Consider the following 23,947-nt stretch of genomic DNA (forward strand, 5'->3'; position numbering starts at 1 on the left):
GGCTAAGCCCCGGATGTTCTCAAATCCTGGAGACGCCTCTGTTCTATACCCCCTTACCTTATTCAAAAGTTATAAAAATTACAAATGTGAGTGTAAGGTTCATAATATAGATTCAATACAAAATAAACTTCACGCTCTGTTGAGAACTCAACGTTTAATATCTTCTGATTTGCCCTAATGGAGTGACTTCCAGATCTGGTTGAGTGGATGGCTGATGTGAGCGATAAAACACATGAGCGATAAAACTCGTAAATACAACAAACTCTTATCGCTGGGAATGCTGCAAATGAGGGCACACACATTACAACCCCGAACAGTTATACAATCTTTATTGATGTCTCACAATGCTAATTTCTGGAAGGAAAAGCCAGCATGTTAATTAGTACAAGATGCTAAAGTCAGTGTGAAGAATACATTTGCATAAACATTACAGTGGCTACAAGTCTTTTGCTATGGGAACAGAGCTTCTTTGGTTGAAGGGATTTTTATTCACTAAAAGGGTATAAAGTAATAAGTCATGCTGAGCAGAAATATTCTTACACGCGATTGTGGCTCCCTAGCTAAGTTGTGAGTTGTGAATGTGCAGGGACGGCACAAAATGGCATCCATGCATCATCCATATTGTGTAGTCTAATTAAAGAATAAAATAAAATAAACACTTTGAGACATCTGAACCGTGAACAGAAATGAAATTGTTTTCTTATCTCAGAAATAAGTAGTCTAGCTGCGGTGAAACATTCTCAAGAATGACAGACATAAAATACCTCAAAACCGGTCACATTACAACCTTTATAGTACACAGAATGAACAAATAACATTTGACACTTTTTCGGAGATCTAATTATGCGAGAAGAATAAAACACCCTGCACATGACTGAGCACATACAAAACAAAAGAGATAACAAGTTTATCGTCTTATAAAGAATACAAATCAATAGTAGAGTCTACTTTCTTTATTTTTCTCCCTACAGATTCCATTGGATAAATAAGGTTGGTTAACTTTTGCCTCAAGCTAAAACACTATATTGCTAGATTAATCTTCTCTGCAATGCTACACACACCAATGTCAAGCACTATAGAAAATAGTTCAGTTACATCACATACATTGCATTCTTCCTTTGTTTATCAGATCTCCATAATGACTATTCATTACTTTGCCTGGACCGTTATGACTATCTAACAGCACTGTATAGGCTATACTCTAATTCCACCTTTTGTAGTGGAGGATGAAAAGTGGAATTTAATGATGCTTATTTGGAATCAGAAGAAAGTGCCCAACAGGTATTATTTAAAGGAGATATGGACATTACCCTTATCAGTGTCAACTATTTGTATGTTATGAGCGTGTCCACAAAAAAAAACAACAACTCACTGTTCCCATCATCTTATTTGCGCCAGATTCTCATATTTCAAAATCTCTTATGCGTCGTCTCACATATTTCAAGGCTCATTAGCAAACCAACTCCACCATTCTCTACAAATAAGTGATATTTTTGTCCACCCTTTTCCCCCACTCTTTTCCCAACCCCTCACACCACCCCATATCTTACCCCCATTTCCCCTGCAAGCTCAGGCCCAGGAGCCTTTACAGGGGCAAAACACTTGTGATTCCGAAGAGCCGCCTCTTCCCCTTGTAGACCCTGAAAAATGGGTTGCACAGAAGTCATCCATCAAGCCAAGGAATGCTCTCCCTTGCTCCATTTCATCCCCTCCTCGCTTGTATTCGGGCCAAAGGCAACTGGTATCATTTACTACGTAATTTCATTTAGAGAGTCATGACAAACCATTGCACATCTACACTATACCTAAAGCCAGCAGTGCATAGGAACAAGTCAGAAGGCACTTTATAGAAACGTACAGACTTTAAACTACAGAGTCGACTCTCAGTGAAGGTTCACTCCACTCCTCAAGCTGAAACTTCTCACTCTCATTCTGCTCATTAAACAGCAGCCAGAGATAACCCTCAGAGGTCTGGTGCATAGCTGAGAAGAGCATTATCTCTCACTCAGTTATGCCTATGAGGAGACTCAAAGAAGAAGTTAAAGGTGTCTTTTACTGCCACCCTTATCTCCAAAACACAGGAATTCATCCCTGCAGGACTGCAGAACTTATGCAAGTTTGTGTATGTTAAAGGCACTGATGCATGTGTATTTGAGAGGTGGGGGGTGCCTCCCTGTGTGTATGTGTGTGTGTGTTAGGGTGTTTTGTCTTAAAAATATCTTGTGCAGTTAACATTTTTGATGCAAAGCAGGTATGCCTGAAAGGAAATGGATAAACAGCAAGTTATTATTATATTGTGACCCCCCCCCCCAAAAGAAAAAAATCAACTTTATTTATAATATTGATACAAACTTTCATAAAAGTACAAATACTTTAGACGGCTATGAATAAAGTTAGTATTTTTATGCTGGATAAGTAGTAGAAACTAAATGAGTAGTGTTCTCCCCTTAAAATGAAAGCCGTTAAGACATCCCTGCACATAGTAAATGTAAATATATGCCCTGCAGAGGAATGGCTGAATAAAGGAATTCTACATCAGTTTCCAAACCTGTATGCACCTTTCGATGACTAACATATTTTTATCTGACTAGAGCTGTTTGCATTTTGTCGTCCAATGACCTTCATTTGTGTCAATGTGAATGAACTCAAACCTTGATCAAAAAGTATTGCAAAAGTTTCTTAGTGCTTGTTTTAACCTGTGTACAGTACAACACAGATGGTGCATGCTCGCACGCTAAAGAATTAAGGCTTGGACTATTTGAAAGCCAACTCATTCTATTTTATATATGAGTGACAAATTAATTGTTGCATTTTCAGTTGTCAGTCACTAATAAATGCATTTAAATGTTAAATGCACTTCATCTGGTGCTGAAAGTAGGACGATGAAAAAGCCTTTGTAGGTTACACAAATGATGTGCAGTATTTGATCCCAGCCAGGAACGAATGTATAGTTTGATGAGTGCAGGTGAAGGAAAGGAGACAGTAATGGAATTTAACCATAGTGTGTTTTCTATGATGGCTCTAATGCTGTTCAGATCCAAATTAATTATGTAACAACTGCTTAAGCACTAGACTGTAACAACAACAACTCTGGGAACCTTCTTCTAAAAAACCTGTAATATAGTGCCCCATTCCAACTTCCAGATAACCTGGCAACAAACTGCCTCCATAATCTGTGGACAGTGACACCTATGCCAAAGATTTACAATTTTTTCACAAAAACAAAAAGAACAAAGAGGCTATTCGTCAGTTAGAAAGAGAGGTCCAGACACAGACAAACAGAATAGGAGGGAGATTGTTGGCTCAGCGCCCTGGAGATGTGCTGCTCTTGGGGTGGTGGGTTCCAGCTGATGGAAGTGAATTATGGTGCCTTGGTGAACTGTTGTTTTCCTTGGACAGTTCCACTGGATAGTTTAAGGAGCACCTGCACTGGATGAAATGTGCTTGGGATTTCTACCTGGGCCCCGGATGAACTTCAATGGGTAAACTGGTTGCCTATAGATACCAAGGTTACTCAGGATGCAGAGGTGATGAAGGCAGTGATAAAAAGAGTTGCCCAAGGATGGACTACCTCAGATATTTGAGCTGAAGTATGCAGTACTTCGCCTTTGTGTGAGTATGTGACAAAAAGACAAGATGAGGAGCCTTGCAAAGACTCGTTGAAAAAGGAGGGCAATTTGTGCTGTTGGGAGTTTGATGAACAATAAAAAGTGAGAAGAAAAAAAAACAAAAACAAATGGGGAAAGGAATCTATGCTCCACTAAATCAAATAGAAATTAAGATGTTTGTTCCACAGTAATCACTGCTGCAGGAACCTGGACATCTGCCACCACCTCAGCAGAGCTTTCCTGGTGTTCGCCGACTAACTCCTCCTCCTCCTCCTCCTCCTCCTCCCCATCATCTTCATCATGCTCTGGCTCCGCCAAGCCGGCAGGGCGATCATTAGTCAGGTCATACTCAACACTTCCCACTTCTCCATTGACTGCCAGCTCTTCCTTGATGCTTTCTGGGGTGGAGGGAGTCACTATCTCCTTTTCCACTTCCACTGGGCCCTCCTGGGTGTGCACTTCTGCTAAGGAGAGATCTTTATCAAAGCTTCCCAGAGGAGGGATGTCCACATGGGCCTCGTCCCCTGGTGAGCCCCCATCCTGTGCAGGGACCTCTCCGTCTCTGACCTTCTTCACATTGAAGGTCATTGGAGAAACCTTGAAGGAGGAGCTCTTAGCTGCTGGGCTCTTGGGATGGTTTGGAGTGAGACTCTTCTTGATTTTCTCTCGGCGCTCTGGCGGCACAATCTTGGTGCCGATCTTGCTCATCTTCTTCTCAATGCTCTGGCGTGAGAAAGCCTTTTTCAGGCTGTCCACCTTTTTCAAACTGGAGCGCTTCAGCTTCTCAGCACGGGATCTCTCAAAGGGCCGGGCAGTGCTCAGATCCAGGGAGGCCTCACCCTCAAGGATTTCTTCCTCCTCGTGGGGCCCTGCAGCATAGTCTTCCTCATCTGAGGACAGACTGATGGTCTGGAGACCTTCCTCCTGGCATCGGTTGGCATCAGCAGAGCCTGTGACAGAAGGGGCAGACTGGGGAATTTCTGCATCCAACTGGCTGGGCTGTGGGGTCTTGACGGAGTCCTTCACAAATACAGTAGTGGGGATCTCATTGTCTTCCTATGGGAAAACAGAGGGAGGGAGAAGAAAGAGAAGATGTGGTTTAAAAGGGTGATCTTGTAAATCTATCATGTGAGCAAGCATACTCACTTGACCTGAAATATAGGTCAGTGATAAACATGGAGCATTGATGCCTGAGGCTGGTTTACCTAGGCACTACAGTGTTGTAAACATAACTATTGCATTATTGTTAGGACTAACTATGACCAGTTCCACCTTATCAGGAGGCAACTTTACAAGTCAAAATGTCCCCTAAAGCATTCCAAAGTAAAAATATTTTGGGTTTACCTCTCAACACACATTCCCCATAAACAAGCTAATATATGCTTCTGCCATGCTTTGGACATTGTAAATGGATATCAAGGTTCATATGTAATAGATTTTGACATGCTGGGTTGGTCTGCTGAAGAAGGAGCTGAAGAAACCAGTCTCCACATGTCTCCTGTGTCTTCTGCTGGAAACATTTGAGGAATTCCACCTGTTTCTCTGCAGGAGTCCTCTCTCTTTCACTCACCCTATCCTTGAACATATTTACAACCATATACAAAGCAAGTGAGAGACAGAGCAAGAGAAAGATATGGAGAAAGTGACACAGAGGGAGTAAGAGATAGAGAAGAATGAGCTAAATAATTGCTTAGCTTTCCTACATTTTTGTCTTTAACGTCTCCTTTCTCCCTGCTTTTATCTTGCTGTGTGCTGTGCCTGCACACACACAGACACAGACACACACACACACACACACACACACACACGCATGTGCACGTGCACATGTAAATACACACAGGTACCAACATATGCATGCACAAATCCACACCCAATTTTTCACACTTTGGGGCTTGATAGATTTGTGTTGCCACCCTTCCCCTCCTGCCCATTTCCCAGCCCTGCCCTACAGTACCAGCCTAGCAGCGTGAATAATGAGACCTTGCCGAAACATTAGCGTGACCAACTGTGCAACACATTAAATAAACCAATATACAAATCCTCTTCACACAAGTAGTGAATTCATTAGAAGCGTCAGCCATGTTAGACATACTTGGCTTTGATATACCCTTATCCACCCTCATGTGTTACACTTTGGTTACAGATGTGTGAATATCTTGAAATGTGTTTTTCTTTTTGCCCAAACATGAATCAAAATGAAATCAACAGGACGTGTGATGGAGCCAGCTCAAACCTAAATCAGAACATGCATAACTGCTTTTGCTCCACAGATTAGTTCCTGAACATTGACTGGAAAAGTGACACAACAGTCCATTTCGCCATTATTGCACAAAGATTTGATGTGTTTCCCTACCAGGATTAAGACCTTATTTAAACAGGCTAGAAGCATGGTAAAGGCATGGCAAGAATGTAATTGTACAGACCTATGGATGGAGATCTCAAGGGGTTTTAGATGAAGGTTTTCCCTGTCAGTTCACAGTTTATACACATGTGGACACTGATGATTTCTTTATCCCTCAGTGGAGTGGACCCCTGGCATCAGACGCTTCGCAGCATCGGAATTTGCTCCAACTTGTAGTTACCAAAACCTGACCTATAGACGGGTCTCACTGCTTATGACAAAACTTTCTCAAATTGAACTGAAAACTTTCTCAAACTGAACGAAAACAAGACAGAAATTCTCATTATAGGCACTAATGCACAGAGAGAAATGATATTGAGTAGAATGGGAAGTCTGACTGTACAGAATAAGACTGTAGTAAAAAACCTGGGTGTCATCATTGACTGAGTTGGATTTTTAATCACATATCAGCCATGTTACAAAGGGTGCCTTTCTTCACCTAAAAAATATTGCTAGAATTACACCCTACCTTTCCCTGGAAGACGGCAAAAAGGTGACGCATGCTTTTATCTCTTCGCGTCTAGACTATTGCAATGCGCTTCTTACTGGTTTACCCCAAAAAAGCATCGATAGGCTGCAACTAGTCCAGAACGCGGCAGCAAGGGTCATAACAAAAACCAGGATGACAGATCACATTAACCCAGTTTTAGCATCTTTACACTGGCTTCCTGTAGCATTGAGGATTGATTTTAAAATGATTTTACTTGTGTTTAAAGCTCTACATGGTTTAGCACCCTCATAACTATCTGACTGCTTATCTGATGATGTTGCGAGCCACTGTCTTACATCCTCTGGTGCTGGCCTGCTCCATGTCCCTAGAATGAACTACAAAAAGTACGGCGAAGCAGCATTTTGTTTTTATGCACCGACGGCTTGGAATAGACTCCCTCGACAAATAAGAGAAGCAGCGTCCGTAGATAGTTTTAAAAATCAGCTCAAGACCCATTTTTATGCTCTTGCTTTTAATTAATTCCACTTTATATTTCTTTTAGTCTTATTTTTTATCTTGTACTGTGGTTTTATTTCTTGCCTTGTTTTATGTTTTTTGCCTAGGTCTGTGTTTTATTACTTTTAACTTATTTTATCTGTATTGTTGTTGAGTTTTATTGTTTCCCTTGTTTTTAATGTAAAGCACTTTGAGCTGCATTTTATGTATGAAAGGTGCTATACAATAAAGTTTATTATTATTATTATTAATTATTATTATTAGTATTATGGCATGAAACAGGCCTGAACTGTCTCATAAAGAATTTACTTGACTCACTGGATTATTTTGCTCCTTATTTGTTGAGCACTTTCCCTGAGTGTTTCTTTTAACAAAGTTTTATATCTATACACACACACACTTGTACACAAAAACAAGTACTGAAACACACACACACACACACACACATACACACACACTCATTTAGGCAGGGTTGGTACTAATATGTACTCGATACAGCAAAGAAAGAGTGATGTCAACTGAAACACTGGCCTGGCTGTCAGCTCAATAACTTGTAGTTTCATTACTTGACATTTAACTTTGAAAGTGGCAGCAGGGTATATTTGCGCTTTGACTATGCCGCGATAACAACCAACATGTTTTTGCCCTCATGTCTCTGCTTTTTGGACAACACATCTGTTGCTTTTCACCATAAAACAACACTGACGTCAAACTGCCATGATAACATGCATCGCTGTTAACCTATTTGGGGGAACTGTGTATGTTTTCCTTCACAAGACTAAATGCCACACTACTTTGAAGAGTGCAGCGGTGCAGCTAAAGGTGCAGCCTTCTGAGTAATCATGTGAAAATGCCTGTGCAAAAAGCATGCAAGAGTTGTTTTGTTTTTGTTTTTTCTCAAACTGTAAGTGCTCCACAGAATGCATGACAGCTCAGAGACTTTGCAAGAATGCTTAAAGTAATAGGATGCCACAAGTTGCTGGATGATTGTGTAATGTGCCTTACAAAGGCTTTCATTAAGACATACTTAAGGACTAGACCGACCAGATGGTCTGGAAGAGTCCCACCCCCCCTGTCCATTATTCATTCACCATCCCCAATGGATCCTTCCTGCAAGGGACAGTAGTCAGTCAGCCTTGTTGGCTGCAATACATCAGCTAAAGTCAACCTCGACCAATTCTAATTACTTACAACTAAGAATGTTTGAACAACTGGCTGCCATGTTTGAGTTTATGACCGTAATAATTACAGTATTTATATGTTTCCTTCTAGTGTAGAGGGAAAAAAAAGAAAGTCAAACTTCCGCAGACTGACTTATTGACCTACAAAGAAAATGACCACAGATTATAATCAAAAATCTTAACTAAACATACACTTTATTATTGCCATGTATGCAGCGTTCATGCAAGAAGACAATACTGAACTGTGTCTCCAAAATATGCAACTAAAATGCCCCGTGAATACTGCTCCTTCTCAGTGGGTCAAATAGTATTTGAAGTTGCTTAGTTTTTTTTCTCCAATCTATTCAGGTGCTAGATGGGTAGAGTTTTACACAGAAGAATAAAATGTGTGGCAGTAGAAGAAAACAGCATGTGAGAGTGACTTTCGCCACCGTTTCTACTTAAACAACTTTTTGAATTATCCTGATGATGTCAACTCCATCTCACTGCACCTGTAAAACAAACACAATTTATTTTTTTCAACTGTTTGGTTTTTCAGGTTTGATCCATGACAATTTGTGGCTCTCCATGGTAGCCTATAATCCTTACATAAAGGATTTTATAGTGATTACATAGACCACCGAAAGCGAGGTCGATAAACTCCTGTTTTTACCAGCCTTCAGACACCTGATACCCAGGATCGTGATCCGAACCATGCAGATATGATTCATGGCTCAGGTGTGTGCCAAGCATGTGCGGTATCTCCCAGAAGGGAATAATAAATCTGTCAGCATGTTCTTGAAGGTACATCATCAACCCTAGTAAAAATGAGGCTCTGCATTTAAAGTGTACGTTTTGGTGGTGTTGTGCGATAATCTTGTGTGCATTGTGCAGGGTAGCTGAATTTAAGGGCAGCGTTACAGGTTTGATCGCCTCAGAATTTGATGTTATTCTAGACCACGATGTGCTGGGAGGGTACTACAGTATACCAGTACATTTTCTGGCTGAGCGAATTGATAATTCAAAAGTATTTACCTGCTATTGTACCTGGTGAAGAAAAGTATCAACATAAAAATGCTGTGTATTGATATCAAAGGTATGTGGAACAGGGTGGAGGGCTGTTATACCACCAGCACCCACTAGGGGCATGTCAGCATTCCGTAAAAAAACTTAAATTGTGACGCATACAGGGTTTAAAGTGGTAAAGATTAGCTTTAAACCTCAAAGAATAGAGACAGAGCCTGAGGGGAGAAATTCTAGTTTCAACTAGGCTGTGCTCGATTAACTGCTTACCCTCCCTTCCAGTTTTCCTCTCTCGCTTGCCCAAAACTACTCCAACCCCACCCCTGCCAAATCTGAATAAAGGCAAAGGTCCTCCTTTTAACATTGATCTAATACTGCACCACCAATAAAAAAATAAAAAAAAATGTAGGGCAAGCACTATTTCCATTTAAGAAATAGGGTGACAGGAATGTGGTACAGGTATGTGGTAAAAGGTATGTGGTAAAAGGTATGTGATGCAGGCTTGGAGGGCTGTTATATCACCAGCACCAACTAGGGGCATGTCAGTGTTCTGTGAAAAAACTGAGTTGTGATGCATACAGGGTTTAAAACGCAAAAGAGTGGCTCTAAATCTCTAAATCTAAATAAGGATGGAGAGAGAGCCTGAGGGGAGACGTTCTAGTTTCAACTAGGCCTTGCCTGATTAACAGGTTTTCCTTTCTCGCTTGCTCAAAACTACCCCAAAACTACCCCAACCCCAAACCCAACCCCAACCCCACCCTTGCTAAATCTGAATAAAAGGCAAAGGTCCTCATTGTACCATTGCTATTGCACCGCCACAACAGACACTGCGGGTCAACATAAAAAAAAATGTATGGCAAGCTCTATTTTCAGTTAAGAAAGAGGGTGACAGTGACAATTACAAACTCTTTTCTCACTACAGCGGCCATGAAGTATGAACTGATTGCAAGTAAATCAAAACAAACAGAACCACTTTCTGTGTGCTGTATGTGGGCCTTCCACTGGGACACATTCTCTTCAGAAACCACACAATTAATATTACCGCTACATAAGCACTCACTGTGTGTGTGTGTGTGTGTGTGTGTGTGTGTGTGTGTGTGTGTGTGTGTGTGTGTCTTTGTGGCCATGTGCTTGTGTGCATGAACGCTAGCCTGCATCAACTAAATCTACTAAAAAAACGGTGAGAAAAATGAAAACAGAGCGATAGAGCCTATAAGCAGTTCCAAGGAAAAGGTAAAGCAGCAGCTCAAACCTTTTTTTCTTATGATGTTTAGCTCTCTAGATCTTAAACCACACGCATTTAAAAGCTTGTCTCAGTGAGAACTTGCTGAGTGGCGCTGAAGGTGCAAGATTAACAGGGCGTTGAGAGAACCGCCATTTTAGTCAAGAGTTAACTTTCAGATGGCGATTACTAACAGAGCGGTTGTGGGTTTGATGAGGACTGGGTATGGAAACCCCTCAAGGAGCGAGTCTTAGTTGTGGCTAGCTTGCATCAGTGTTAGTTTAACACCCTTGTTTGAATAAAAAGTATGGGGCTTCCTTTAACATGCAACCGTACTTTGAAAGGCAACACTTACTAGAGAGGCCATGCAAGACAACTGTCCTGACAACCTTATCCTATTCACATGATAAGGGTGGGGTGGGACTTTAATAGGCTCTGGTGGACTGATTGCTCTTTCTCTTTGTAGTATTGTGTGTGCACACATGTATGCATGTGTAACTTGCGATAATGGGCTATACAAATAAAATTAACTTGACTTGACTTGCAATGGCACCTTATACTCATTTGCATCTATTTTTTTTATTACTATTTTCCTTTGTGTGTGAGTATATGTATGTCAGCATGTCTGTGTGTGTGTGTGTGTGTGTGTGTTCACATGCATGCATTAAGTGGAACTGTCAGACCGTACCACCTCAAAGCCACAAGCAAACAGTAAGGCCCCTCTTTGCACCACCCATCATCCACCCAGCCACCTGCTTGTTAAATAACATCTTGACATCTATCTCCAGGTTGTGGTTACAGTCACCGTTACCTTCTAAAGATTAAACCAACAGTGAAAATTCACATAAAAATCAGTCAGTGACATAGACAAACAATCACCACACACACACACACACGCACACACACACACACACAAACCAAAACCAAATTAGTGAGATAACGTACTACTTAGTGATTTAATCCACAAGTTATCATGTGTATTTCATTACATGTGTGCGCAGATAACGTTTGTTGTGTGTTTGTATTTGTGCGAGTGCGTGTGTGTCGAGGAGTGGAGCAGGTGCTCTTTCATAGCTCTTCGGTTGATGAATGAAAGGCCTCTTAATCCCAACCGGTGAAGTTGGTACAGATGTGTTGGCACAGTGAGTCAGGCGCCAACAGGGAACTGAACGAGTGCAAGGTTACGCATGAACACACACACACACACACACACACACACAAACACATAAATGGCTTAAGGTGTAACTCAACCACACCACCCTGATACTTTGCAGTAAGTTGTACACAACATTAGACCAGACAAACTAGACAAAAAAGACCAAAAAACAACTCATACTTTGTTTGTTTACAACCCCCCACCACCACCACCACGATCCTTATTTACCCTTAACCCCATCCCTTTCTCTCTGCCCTACACTGCAATGGCCACCCTGCCCTAACTGCCTCTGAGAGGCAAGAACCGTCTTCCTGAACCCCATGTGACTTCTGGAAATGTGACTTCATCTGCATACGTTTTGATTATGGCCCATTCATCACGGCGTTTTATCTACTTTTGTTTTACCGTGGGGTGACCCCACCCCCCAAGGGTATTACATAACTTCATACCCTCTCCACCCCCTTGGTTTGCTACGCATGAAGAGCCACCCGAGGACAGAGGAGGGAAGGAAGGAAGGGAAATGAGATTCCCCTTTCCTCTGCTGATAGAGCTGTGACATGGGAATGGGCTGGTGTAACATGGAATTCAACATCTGTTTTATGTGCCATTTGAGTATGTGCACTTGCATGCGTTCGCATAAAGGCACCTAATGCATATATAAATGAATACACTGATGTGAGATCTTCATGCAACATATTATGGGATAGATACTGTAAGCAATTGTAGAATTTGTTTTTATTGTGCTAAGAACTTTACCTACCTTTGCCTTCCTATGCTGATGACAACAGGACCAGAAATACATATATAAACATCACCTCTGCAGAATTTTATCTGCTCTTGCCTTAGATGTATTATGACAAGTGCGGTGATAGTATCTCCTGAAGTCATAAACGGATGTCAGTTGTCTTATCATGTCTTCAAGCTAAATACCTACAGCGTGTTGCACAAGTTCTCATTCCCACCCATCCCAGATGTGGCTCAGTGAAATCAAGGCATGTTTACCGGCCTTGTGAAGTCATGTAAATTATGCAACACCAAGCCCAATTCAGGCCCTGTGTCATGCAAATGTGCTGTTGAGATACAGTAACTCTCGCGCCCAGGAAGAGATCGGTCTCCAAAGGAATCTACTTGCTCACCTCTCCCTTTTCAGGAGCTCAGCTGCTGCAGGAGACTGTGTGCCTCGGACGTTGCACGCAATACTGACCCCCAATATTTGCAATCTGGTTCGCCCATTTTGTCCTGTTCAGTGCAACAATCTTATGGTTCAACGGAATAATCCAATATTTTTCACTAACCACACTTCTCTCTTCATTTGTAACCGTACCGTGCACAACACACACTGCTCAATTTGCACTTTGTTCATCCTCAACCAATACCACCAAAACAGGCGTCAAATCCCCGTGTTACCTCCGGCTTGGTCGGGCATCCCTATAGACACAATGGGCCGTGTCTGTGGGTGGGCAGTCAGATGTGGGTATGTGCCCTGGTCGCTGCACTAGCGCCTCCTCTGGTCGGTCGGGGCGCCTGTTCAGGGGGAAGGGGGAGCTGGGGGGAATAGCATGATCCTCCCACACGCTACATCCCCCTGGTGAAACTCTTCACTGTCAGGTGAAAAGAAGCAGCTGGTGACTCCACATGTATCGGAGGAGGGATGTGGTAGTCGGGTCATTGGCCGGATACAATACATCACCAATACATATTCGGACACATTTGTCATATTGGGTGCTTAAAAAGTGTCCAGCTCTGCTGCACCCCAGCTACAGTAATCTCCTTGATGGTTTACCCTTAAATCCCTCAACGTACCCCTTTTTAATGTCGCTTCAGTACGATCGCAAGCTTTGCGTATCGGCAGCCATTTTTTTGATAAGGGCTGCTCATAGATAATGCAAGTCCTTTTTTTTTTTTTGTCCAAGCTGCTCCCAATTGTCTCGATTTTTACCCACCACAGGTCAAAGGGCATGAGCGCACACTGTGGAGCCGGGAAGTCGTCGCGTTATCTTGAGGGATTTCTTTGTTTTTGTTTTTGTTTTTGTTTTGTTTTTTTGAATGTACTGAGAAGGCACAGTGAGGAACAAAATGGTTATTGTGTTCTCCCTCCCTGGATAGATAGCGGTGTTCTGAAAGGTCAAGGAAGAGGAAGGACGTAGGCAGGGGAGGCAACGATGGAGAAAGTGGCTAGGTGGAAATAGATCATGAAAGGAGGATTTTTTTTATACATTTTTCACGTGTGAGGTGTGTATAACAGGACCTTGAACTATTTTGGAAGGGTACCAAGAGCATGTCCCCTAATGCCGTTTCTGCTGCCAATTAGATACAGTTATTCTTAGATAGGACACCACCTGCATGTGTAATGTCATACCCTGTGTGTCTGGATGTTGAAGAAAAACAGCAAAGTTAGAGAGAGGTACACACACACACACACAATAAGAGACAGATAGTTCAGGTGCATAATTTTTACGGCCTTCAGGGCAAAAATATTTTCGTGTTATCTGCCAATTCAAATAGAGAAGTGTTGCCATGGGAGATATATAAAATGATGGTGCAGCTTGTGGGACTTGATTCCAGAAAGTTCCCATCTTTATGCGTCTGAGTGGTGAAATAAACCAGTTTGACGATCCCTTTGAATGGATGCTCCATTGAAACGACATGTAATTGTTTGGAAAGAGAGAATCGAGGGAAGCACATCATCAGATCTCGCTGAGCAGTCTGGTTACCTCGCCACCCCGTTGTACCGCCCTGAGGTCTTGCTTGAACAGTCTTGCGACATCTCTCTGAAGACGGCCTCAAGTTCGCATGTAACGTGTTTGCGAGAAGATCAGACAGCTCATCAGTCACAACTAGGGTCTAAGGACAAGATGTTGTCCTGCTGTTAAGCCCCTTGAGGCAAATTTGTAATTTGTGATATTGGCCTACACAAATAAAATGAACTTGACTTGAGGTCAAATCGTTGCCTCACCGTTGCAGCTCAATCAGTGAACTCGCTTCGCTCACTGCATCACTCGAGAGATCGAAACGGTTAAAGGCGGACTTGTCAAACCTGAATGTGGTAACAGGCAGAAGAGCAAACACTCATCCTACCCTCCTCCAGTTGCATAACCCCCCCCCCCACCTCCATCTCATTTGCTTTCCAAATTCAGCTTTCTTCCTTGACTGGCTTTGTATGATTGTCTGTTCGGGTTTTATTTTAACGGAAATCTCTTAGTTCTCCTTCATGCTGCACATTGTCATGTGAGGTTTTACCGTGTGTGAATAATTCAGATAGTGTCACACAATATGTCAGTTACAGGTACTTATCATATCGCTTTCAGTTACTTTTCTGATTACTCTATCCTTGACTGCTTTACATTAGCTCTCGTAATATTACCTGCTGCCTATTTGAGAATACACCCTGGTCAGGCTTTTAGCAGTGCTGTGTCTTTAGCATTGTCTTTTCCCTTTATTCCAGCTTTTTGAAAGGTAAAAGGATTATAAAAGGTATGGATGGATGCTAAAGGGAAAGTAAGAATGATAACAGAATTAAAAAAAAAAACACGTAAAATCTTGTTCTTTATTTGGGCTCCACCAAGCATATCTCACGGGCTACTCAGGCAACACAAGGTGTTACCTATGAGACTGCTTACTGAAGTCAAGACTCCTCTTACAGAATGCAACATGTTTCTAGGCATGTGTGTAATAATTGCTGTCATGTTAAACAGAGAGGATTGCAGTGATGTGATGGAATTCGTGGGATGCTCATGTAGTGAGGACTGGTGGTACACTCGAAATATAGAAGCGGGTTTGTGACTTGGAGGATGCAGGCACGAATACTCATACCTACCGGGAAAATCTAGCCAGCAAATGAGAATGAAGAAACACCGCTGACCCCTGACCCTAGTGGCTTTCAGCAGCTACCCTCAAGGTGCAACTGAGGAGGGGTCTTAACTTCTCTCTGCTGCAGTGGAGTTGCATTGGGGCTGCCCCTGAATCTGAATGTTTAACTATATAAATGTCACTGTTATCTGAGGAGGAGGTCAGGTTAATATAACGAATGCTTTTTGATTTTTATTATTACCATGTTTTACTGTTGTTTACTATTTTATTTTATTTTGCTCACTACACTGTGTTGGATTGCTTTCATTACATTATTACTGCAACCTACTGTTGTTATACTATTTAATTATCTTTAATTATACTGTGATAGGACACTTGATAATGCATTTTAAATCAATTTGAATTTGAAGCGTTACAGAAAAGAAGCTGTACATGCCCAGAAAACCATAAAATGGATGATGAAGGAGCGCCATCTAACCTTGGGAGATGAAATTTAGGTACAGAAAATATGTGTGATTGTATATCGTTCCTATCATAGAAATCATCGTTTTGAGTAAAGAGTAAAAAAAAAAAAGGACTGGCACAATGATACACAACACCTGCTAGAGGTTTGTGCACATGGCATATCTGTTCTGTAGCCTACAGCCAGTAGCCTGCTCCAACCTGTGAAAATGGATATGATAATGAATGGGAGACTCTATACAGCTGACTCACACAATGTATGTAATGGAAGACTCAAGTCAAGTTTCTACAGATATCCATGAACAGATCTGTGGTCAACAAGATTATTACACGTTGCTTTGTTCACCTTCAGTCAATAATCCACTCCAATGTACAATCTGCTTATGGATGTTTATGTAACAAGCTTTCATTGCCGGTCAAAGGCAATGGAAATCAGAATAGTGTGTTTGTGATGGGCATGTATTTGACTGGCCTTGAGGGGTTAAGCTATAGGAGGAAGGTAAAACAACTGGTCTGCTTTGCTTGAAAGGTTCCAGTTGATAAGAGCCACTTGGTGTGTGTGCATATATATATATATATATATATATATATATATATATAGTACACACACACACACACACACACACACACACACACACACACACACACACACACACACACACACACACACACACACACACACATATATATATATATGTGTGTGTGTGTGTGTGTGTGTGTGTGTGTATGTACATACAAGGTGGGCCCTGACTGGATCCCCCCAATATGTCTGGGTCAACCAGTTTAATTTCTTACATAGCTTATTTGCACCAATTTGGATACGGCTTGGGGTCAAAATTTGCTAAAATTTAGAAAAGTTGTATCACCGTTAACATTATCCATCCATCCATTAAACAAACTGCTTATCCTGCTGTCAGGGTCATGGGGATGCTGGAGCCTATTACAGCAGTCATTGGGCGGCAGGCGGGGAGACACCCTGGACAGCCCACCAGGCCATCACAGGGCCATTATTATTTTAATAGTGACAAATAATTGGTGTTTGCAAACTTCAACTTGGGTTGAGTTGATTGGAATAATAGCTATATCAGAATCCAGACTTTGGTTGAACGCCATGTAAAACAGTTGAACCGCCTTTGTGACGCTTCAGGTTAAGATGTTGGGTGTACCTGAATACAGAACTATGAGACTACTCTGTTCTGCATACAGTGTGGATAAAGAGAGGCTACACCTTGTCGCTGACGGATAATGCTAAGTACTAACCTTTGGTCCAAGTGTGGAGATACAAAGGCATTGTGAGAACTGGTAGCCAAACAAACAAAAACACAATGAATGAGGTTAAGCCAATCACTCAGAACCTTTCAATAAATTCCTTGTACAGACAGACTCATCACTGCATGGTGATAGACTGAAGAGTTGCATGATCTAAAAAATAAATTAAGTGCTTTACAGAACACCACTTATGCATAGATTTGCAAAAGTGTTTATAAATAATACAAACACGAGAAACCAAGAAAAACGGTCTCATCGTATGAGCTCACCCAAAAGGACACAAGCAAATGAACATTGTTTAAATCAGTGTGTTTCATGTGAGCGGGAAGCGTGTTTTTCTTCCTGTGCGATGTGATATGAATGTGCTTCAGTAAAGTATGGGAATGGGGCCCCGGCTGTTGTCCCTCCCTGCCACTTCATGATTAGGAGTCCCAGAAACACTCGCTATCACCAAACATCACCTTCCCATTCCACTCCCACATCCACACAACTCCCATCCAAGCTGCCCTATGGCCAACCTCTCACATCAGACAACATTGAGAGGATGAGGAAGAAAAAAAAAACAAAAAACTGAAATTCTCACAGTGTTCAAATTAAATTGGCTTTTGTCGTTGAATTGTTTGGAGTGCTGAAATTCCATTGTGAAACGAAAAGGGGGGGGGGAGATTTGGATCTGCTTAGAAACAAATGTCCGCTGACACAGGAAATTAAATTCCCAAAACAGTGTGACGAAAATATATGTTCCCCTTACGAGTCGCAGTGATTTTGCAAATGGCGCAAGGGTGTATGGAGATCTTTGCATCATTTGCAATATAATTAGACCAAAGGGTTAGATGGTGACATCGAGTCACAAAGGTAATGAGAACTTTCATTCAGTCTGCTAAACAAAACTTTGCAGTATTCCCCCTCATCGCTCTCCCCCTTCATAGCTCTCTCTCTCTCTCTCCCATACAGCAGAATATTTGCCTTTTTTTTCCAAAACAAAACCTTTCACCTTGGCCGATGCAATACACCAACATTGTCATAAACACATTTTTATACTGCACATACAGGGATCTGAAATGGCTGGGAAGTTTAGTGTGTGTGTGTGTGTGTGTGTGTGTGTGTGTGTGTGTGTGTGTGTGTGTGTGTGTGTGTGTGTGTGTCTCAGTGTCAGTGAAAAGGTTCTAGTAGGAGGGGGCACTGGAGACAGGAAAAGCCCTGGTGCACAAACACAAACAAACAAGGCCCAAACTGCAGCAATTATGGACCCATGCTTGTTTCTTGTTGCTCATTAGTTTCCATTAGGAAGATGAGCCCAGTGAGGCACCAGACAGACCTGTCATATCTGACAAGCCATGGCCAGTGGTTAGAGCTGGTAGTATGTAACCTGCTTGGCCAAGCGGTGAGCATTTACCCAGAATCCCTCTGTGTTTCCACCTCAGGTGGCACGTACAGGGTGCTGAGTGTTCTCCATCAATTCTGTATGGTGTAGGAATCTGGTGATCGGGGGAGCAGGGCACCTAGCTAGGCCCCATAGCCTGGATAAAAACAGCGAAGCGTGGGAGTACAGGGCTCTGCACAGTAAATATGTGTTATCAGAGAGTGGGGGTCATGGCATGTGTTGGTAGTAGCTGTGAATCAGGACAGGTGGCTTGTCTGATGGTGGTCATGTGTCTTGGGGTTAAGCAGAGGTCAGACGAAATAGAGGGGCGAAAAACGAAACAAATTTGGAATTTTAATGCACCTTTATTATTATTATTATTATTGTTTTTTGTGGATTGTTCCCCTATTTTTCTCCCCAAATTGTACCCAGCTAATTACCCCACTCTTCTGAGCCGTCCCGGTCGCTGCTCCACCCCCTCTGCCGATCCGGGGAGGGCTGCAGACTACCACATGCCTCCTCCGATACATGTGGAGTCACCAGCTGCTTCTTTTCACCTAATAGTGAGGAGTTTCGCCAGGGGAATGCAGCACATGGGAGGATCACGCTATTCCCCTCAGCCCCCCCCCCGAACAGGCGCCCTGACCAACCAGAGGAGGCGCTAGTGCAGCGACCAGGACACACCCACATCCGGCTTCCCACCCACAGACATGGCCAATTGTGTCTGTTGGGATGCCCGACCAAGCCAGAGGTAACACGGGGGTTCGAACTGGCAAACTCCATGTTGGTAGGCAACGGAATAGACCTCCGTGCTACCCAGATGCCCCCACCTTTATTATTCTGATTTAAAAAAAAAGTTGTGTTAAAAGTCCATTTGAAAAGTCAGGGAAGATTGAAAACATGCACCACAAAACGAGAGAGAACAGTGCCAGACGGCATGAAACCAAGTAAAGAAGAGAAGAAAGGAACAAGAAGAAGATGGGGAAAAGGAGGGCTCAGGGTAAGAGAGAGAGAGAGAGAGGGGCAGAAATGGAGTGACAGACAGACAAAGAGCCAGCAGAGGAGAGAAACAGAAGGAGCGGTGTACTTTAGCTCTTTTATTCCCGTGTCGGCCTCGGGCGAGCCAAGTCTCCTTTAGCAGCTCTGTAACCGCATACACCTGACCCAGCACATCAGCACAACCTCCAGCAGCCGAGCGCCGCACACAGCCGCACAAACACACACCCCCACCCACATCACTCAAAACTCAGTGCCAAATGGCCCTTGGTGCACCCATCTACAAAGACTTCGCTCATGGTACGCCTCAAAGTTTGGAGGACAGAATGAAAACCGCCGCCCCACTTTAAAAACAATAGTTTAACCAGCACTTTAACCCGGAGCCTACCCTCCTGAAAGGGACGTGGCAACCTTCCATGGTGCCGTAAACAAAAAGGACCTGCTACTATTTGGTGAGAATCTCGAGGGCAACGGTGATTGCATTTGTGATTTCCTCCATTGGCACAGGGGCATAATTGTGCAAAAGAGTCTTTCAAGAAAACGCGAATCACATGCCTCACGGAGGGAAACATGTTTTCTGAGGTATTTTGGAATTTGGACCTGAGATGGACGGGCGACCTGTCCAGGGCGTCTCCCCCGCCTTCCACCCTATGACTGCTGGGATTGGCTCCAGCATCCCGCGACCCTACTTAGGATAAGCGGCTTGGGAAATGGATGGATGGACGGCAGGTTGGAATTGTATATAATTTGATCTTTTATCCTCGGATGGTCAGGAAAAAAAAAGAAGAAAAGGTGGCGATCTTAAAAAAAAATCGCTGGCAGATGAACCATTTCCACTGACTAGAAACAATAGACAGACAAATGCGGTAAAGCAACCACCATCACTGCTGTCTTCAAACAGCAGAGTGCTATTCTGGCTCATAAAACCCAGCCGAGGGTTCAAACACATCACTACAAGCTACCAATTATCTGGTACATTGGAGCTACTGGCCCACAGACACAGCCACGCTGCACAGTGAGGGCGGCCTCCGTCCACGTTCCTATTGGAGGGGCAAGGCCCGGTATCTAGGCAACCAGATAACAGCGGTGGCTAAGAGGTCTTAGTGCTGTGGCTGTGTCAACACTGGCCACCCTTTCCCTGCATGCACACAAGGATGCACAGATGCACACGCACACACGCACACACACACACACACACACGCACACACACACACACACACACACGTGTGCAATCAAATCAGATGTGTGTGTGTGTGTGTGTGTGTGTGTGTGTGTGTGTGTGTCAGCATAAAGTGTGGGTGTGAACGTGCAAACACTGATGAAAACACACACTATTACTTAAACATGAACAACCACACACACACACACACACACACACACACACACACACACACACACACACACACACACACACACACACGTACACGCCCTTTTTTCAAAACTGGAATACAAAAGCAAGCTGATGTTGTTTTTAGGAGTGATGTAAATTATAAACCAACTTCAACTAGTACACAAAGTAAACTCGGTCACACAATCAGTGAAATAGACAGAGAAGCTGGGTGAAATGCAGGTATACGGACAACTTTTTATGTCATGAGACAAATGAGACGTGGGTTTTGTAAAAAGGAGTGCCGCTAAATGTTAAGGGTACATTTTTCTTGATTAATTCTGAAAAAACAACCCACTTGTTTAGGAACGGCTGAGAAATATTAACAGTTGAAAGAGAATCGGCTGATTGCTTGGAAATAGGAGGCGATGCAGTAACAACTTCTAGATGTCACTAACTTTCTAAAGTATCGCCGTGGCTTGTAAACAGATCCAGCCCGGACTCGGTGTCTGAGCCCTGCACTATTATCCCCAAGCTCTATTCCCAGACACACCCTTCTGCTCCTCTCTCTCTCTCTCTCTCTCTCTCTCTCTCTCTCTGACTCACCCATTCATTCACCCATTCTCTGACACACACACACACACACACACACACACACACACACACACACACACACACACACACACACACACACACACACACACACACACACACACCTCCAGAAAGGCTGGTCTCGAAACAGGTTGGGCAGATTACTTGTGCAATGACCATAAATGAAGTGCCTAAGTTTTGTATAATCAATATGTGTAATGAAAAGCTGATTTTCCAGGCAGGGCCCACAATGCTGCTGCTGTTACCGTGTGTCACTGCAAACCAAGCCCGTGCAATGTCCACACACACACACACACACACACACACACACACACACACACACACACACACACACACAGACACACCTACCTGCTGTGGTAAAACTGGAATGCAAGAGCCAATCACACATTTATGTTCTCTCTTCCTCTTTCATCCCCACCCACTTACACATACACACACACACACACACACACACACACACACACACACACACACACACACACACACACACACACACACACACACACACACACACATACACACTGGTACTTCTATAGCAGGGAGGACCTCTCATATTCATTCCCTAGCCCCTAACCCTAACCTCGACCATCAGAACTGCATGCCTAACCTTAACCCTAAACCTACCTAATCCTAACTCCATTAACCCCAAACCTGAATCCTGACCCTAAAATAGACCCTGGGAGAATGGGGAACCATCCAACATGCCCTCACAAACCAAGGTTGTCGGCCTTCATAAGTACAGTAACACGTGTACATACACACACACACACACACACACACACAAACCCCAGTTCCCTGCATTCACATGAAACCGGTGCTCGCGTGTGGTATTGCACACCCTCTCCAAACCCCCCTTCAGTCCTCACACCTCTTACCTTGCATTTACCCGGTTGAGCAATATATCGTCTCAGGAAGGAATGCAAAGTAGGCCCGCACGTGTGTAAAAATCACACCGCGAAGGATGCGACTGGGCCAACTACTGCTTGATAGAAAACGAAATCCAGTAAAGTCTGCTTTTGGTTTTCTTTACTACTCTGGAATAAAAGGTATTCTAGAACATCTGAGAAAGCAACCGCGTGTAATCTATTCTGCTTTAATGGCTTCTTGTCTTTCAAGATTGTCAAACGTCGCAATGTTGATTTTTTTCTATCAATACCTACTGTCCAGCCCTATCACCCCCGAAACACACACACACACACACACACACACACACACACACACACACACACACACACACACACACACACACACACACACACAAACACACACCAGCCTCCGCCTCCCTCATTTTCACTGCCCCCCCCCCAAACTTTACCTGAAAGATAAGCACTTTGAAATGGTTCCGCTTCAGCAGGTGGTTGTGGTTGGCCTCCAGCCGCTTCACCTGCGCCGCCTGCTTGTCCATGCGCTCCTTGACCTCCTTCATGTTGCCGCTGACTTTGCGCGATCGCTCCAGCAGCTTGCTGACGCTGTTGGAGGTGGTGCTGTGCGTCTTGGTCAGCCGGGTCACGTCCCCCTGGACGACGCGCACGGCTCCCTCCAGGTCTACCTGCCGCTGCTCCATCCTCCGCTGGTTCTCCTGCACCGCCTCCAGCATGTTGACCAACTTGTCCAGGAGCGCCACCACCGTGATGGCGTTCACCTGTCCGCGGTCCACCGGGCTGCCCAGCGCAACGGCACTTGGGCTGGTCGGAGTTCTGAAGCCCAGCCGACTGAGTGTGTTGGTCGGGGACGACGGGGCGGAATTCGGGCTGAAACTCGGGATGAGAAGCTCCATGTTTTCGGGTTGTTGTTCTTGTACTGGTTGCTGTGGTTGGGGGCTGGTGGGGTTGCTGCTCGAATTGCTGCTGCGCTCAGCATGCAACGAGTCCTCTCCCATAGTTTCTAGTTGGTCAGCTGTCCCGTTTGAAGAGAGGAGATAAACTGGGGAAGACACCGTGGTGACGTGTTGACAAGCCTGACTTGCCCTGCTGCTGTCAGTTGCACCAGTAGACAACCGAGGAGAGATATTTGCTTAATAGGGCTGTTTTGGTATCCACTCCCTCCCTCCCTCCCGCCTCTCTCTCTCTCTCTCTCTCTCTCTCTCTCTCTCTCTCTCTCTCTCTCTCTCTCTCTCTCTCTCCACACACACTCCCCCCTCTCGCGCTCTCTCTCTCTCACTCTCTCCCCATGCACGCTCCCCCTCGTGCTCTCTCTCTCTCTCTCTCTCTCTCTCTCTCTCTCTCTCTCTCTCTCTCTCTCTCTCTCTCTCTCTCTCTCTCTCTCTCTCTCTCTCTCTCTCTCTCTCTCTCTCTCGCTCTCTCTCTCTCTCTCTCTCGCGCTCTCTGTCTCTACACACACACACACACACACACACACACACTCCCCACACTCTCCAAACACTCTGTGTGAGCTTTCATAATGCCTCCCCTGCAAGCCGTAGGGAGGGGCTTGGTTACTGTGGAAACACCACAGGCCTAGCCCTATAAATTGAGTGAAAGGAGAGGCAGAGGTTGTCACTGCCTGTATGTTTCATTTGTGTGTATCTGTCTTTTGTCTATGCGTGTGCGGGTCTGCTAGTGTGTTTTCATGTGCCTGACCTCTCCTCCAATG

The 23,947-nt window shown here is 43.8% G+C and overlaps 1 protein-coding gene across 1 annotated transcript; it reads right to left on the reverse strand.

The window, feature by feature from the left end:
• Window positions 1–317: 317 nt before the first annotated feature.
• Window positions 318–23,382, reverse strand: LOC130120846 (caveolae-associated protein 2-like). Its single transcript, XM_056289627.1, has 2 exons — window positions 22,671–23,382; window positions 318–4,664 (listed from the first exon to the last, which is right to left on the reverse strand). The coding sequence occupies exons 1-2, from the start codon at window positions 23,232–23,234 to the stop codon at window positions 3,777–3,779; spliced, it is 1,452 nt and encodes a 483-aa protein (XP_056145602.1). The 5' UTR covers window positions 23,235–23,382; the 3' UTR covers window positions 318–3,776.
• Between the last annotated feature and the right edge of the window lie 565 nt (window positions 23,383–23,947).

This window comes from Lampris incognitus, chromosome 11, assembly GCF_029633865.1.
Source record: "Lampris incognitus isolate fLamInc1 chromosome 11, fLamInc1.hap2, whole genome shotgun sequence".
NCBI classification, from domain to species: Eukaryota; Metazoa; Chordata; class Actinopteri; order Lampriformes; family Lampridae; genus Lampris; species Lampris incognitus.

Bases quoted from the DNA above. Each gene is read 5' to 3' on its own strand.
- LOC130120846 (XM_056289627.1), bottom strand. From the start codon at position 23,234: ATGGGAGAGGACTCGTTGCATGCTGAGCGCAGCAGCAATTCGAGCAGC. The intron at 4,665-22,670 runs GTAAAGTTTGGG...GTTTTCCCATAG, and splicing joins TCAAAGTGCTTATCTTTCAG to GAAGACAATGAGATCCCCAC.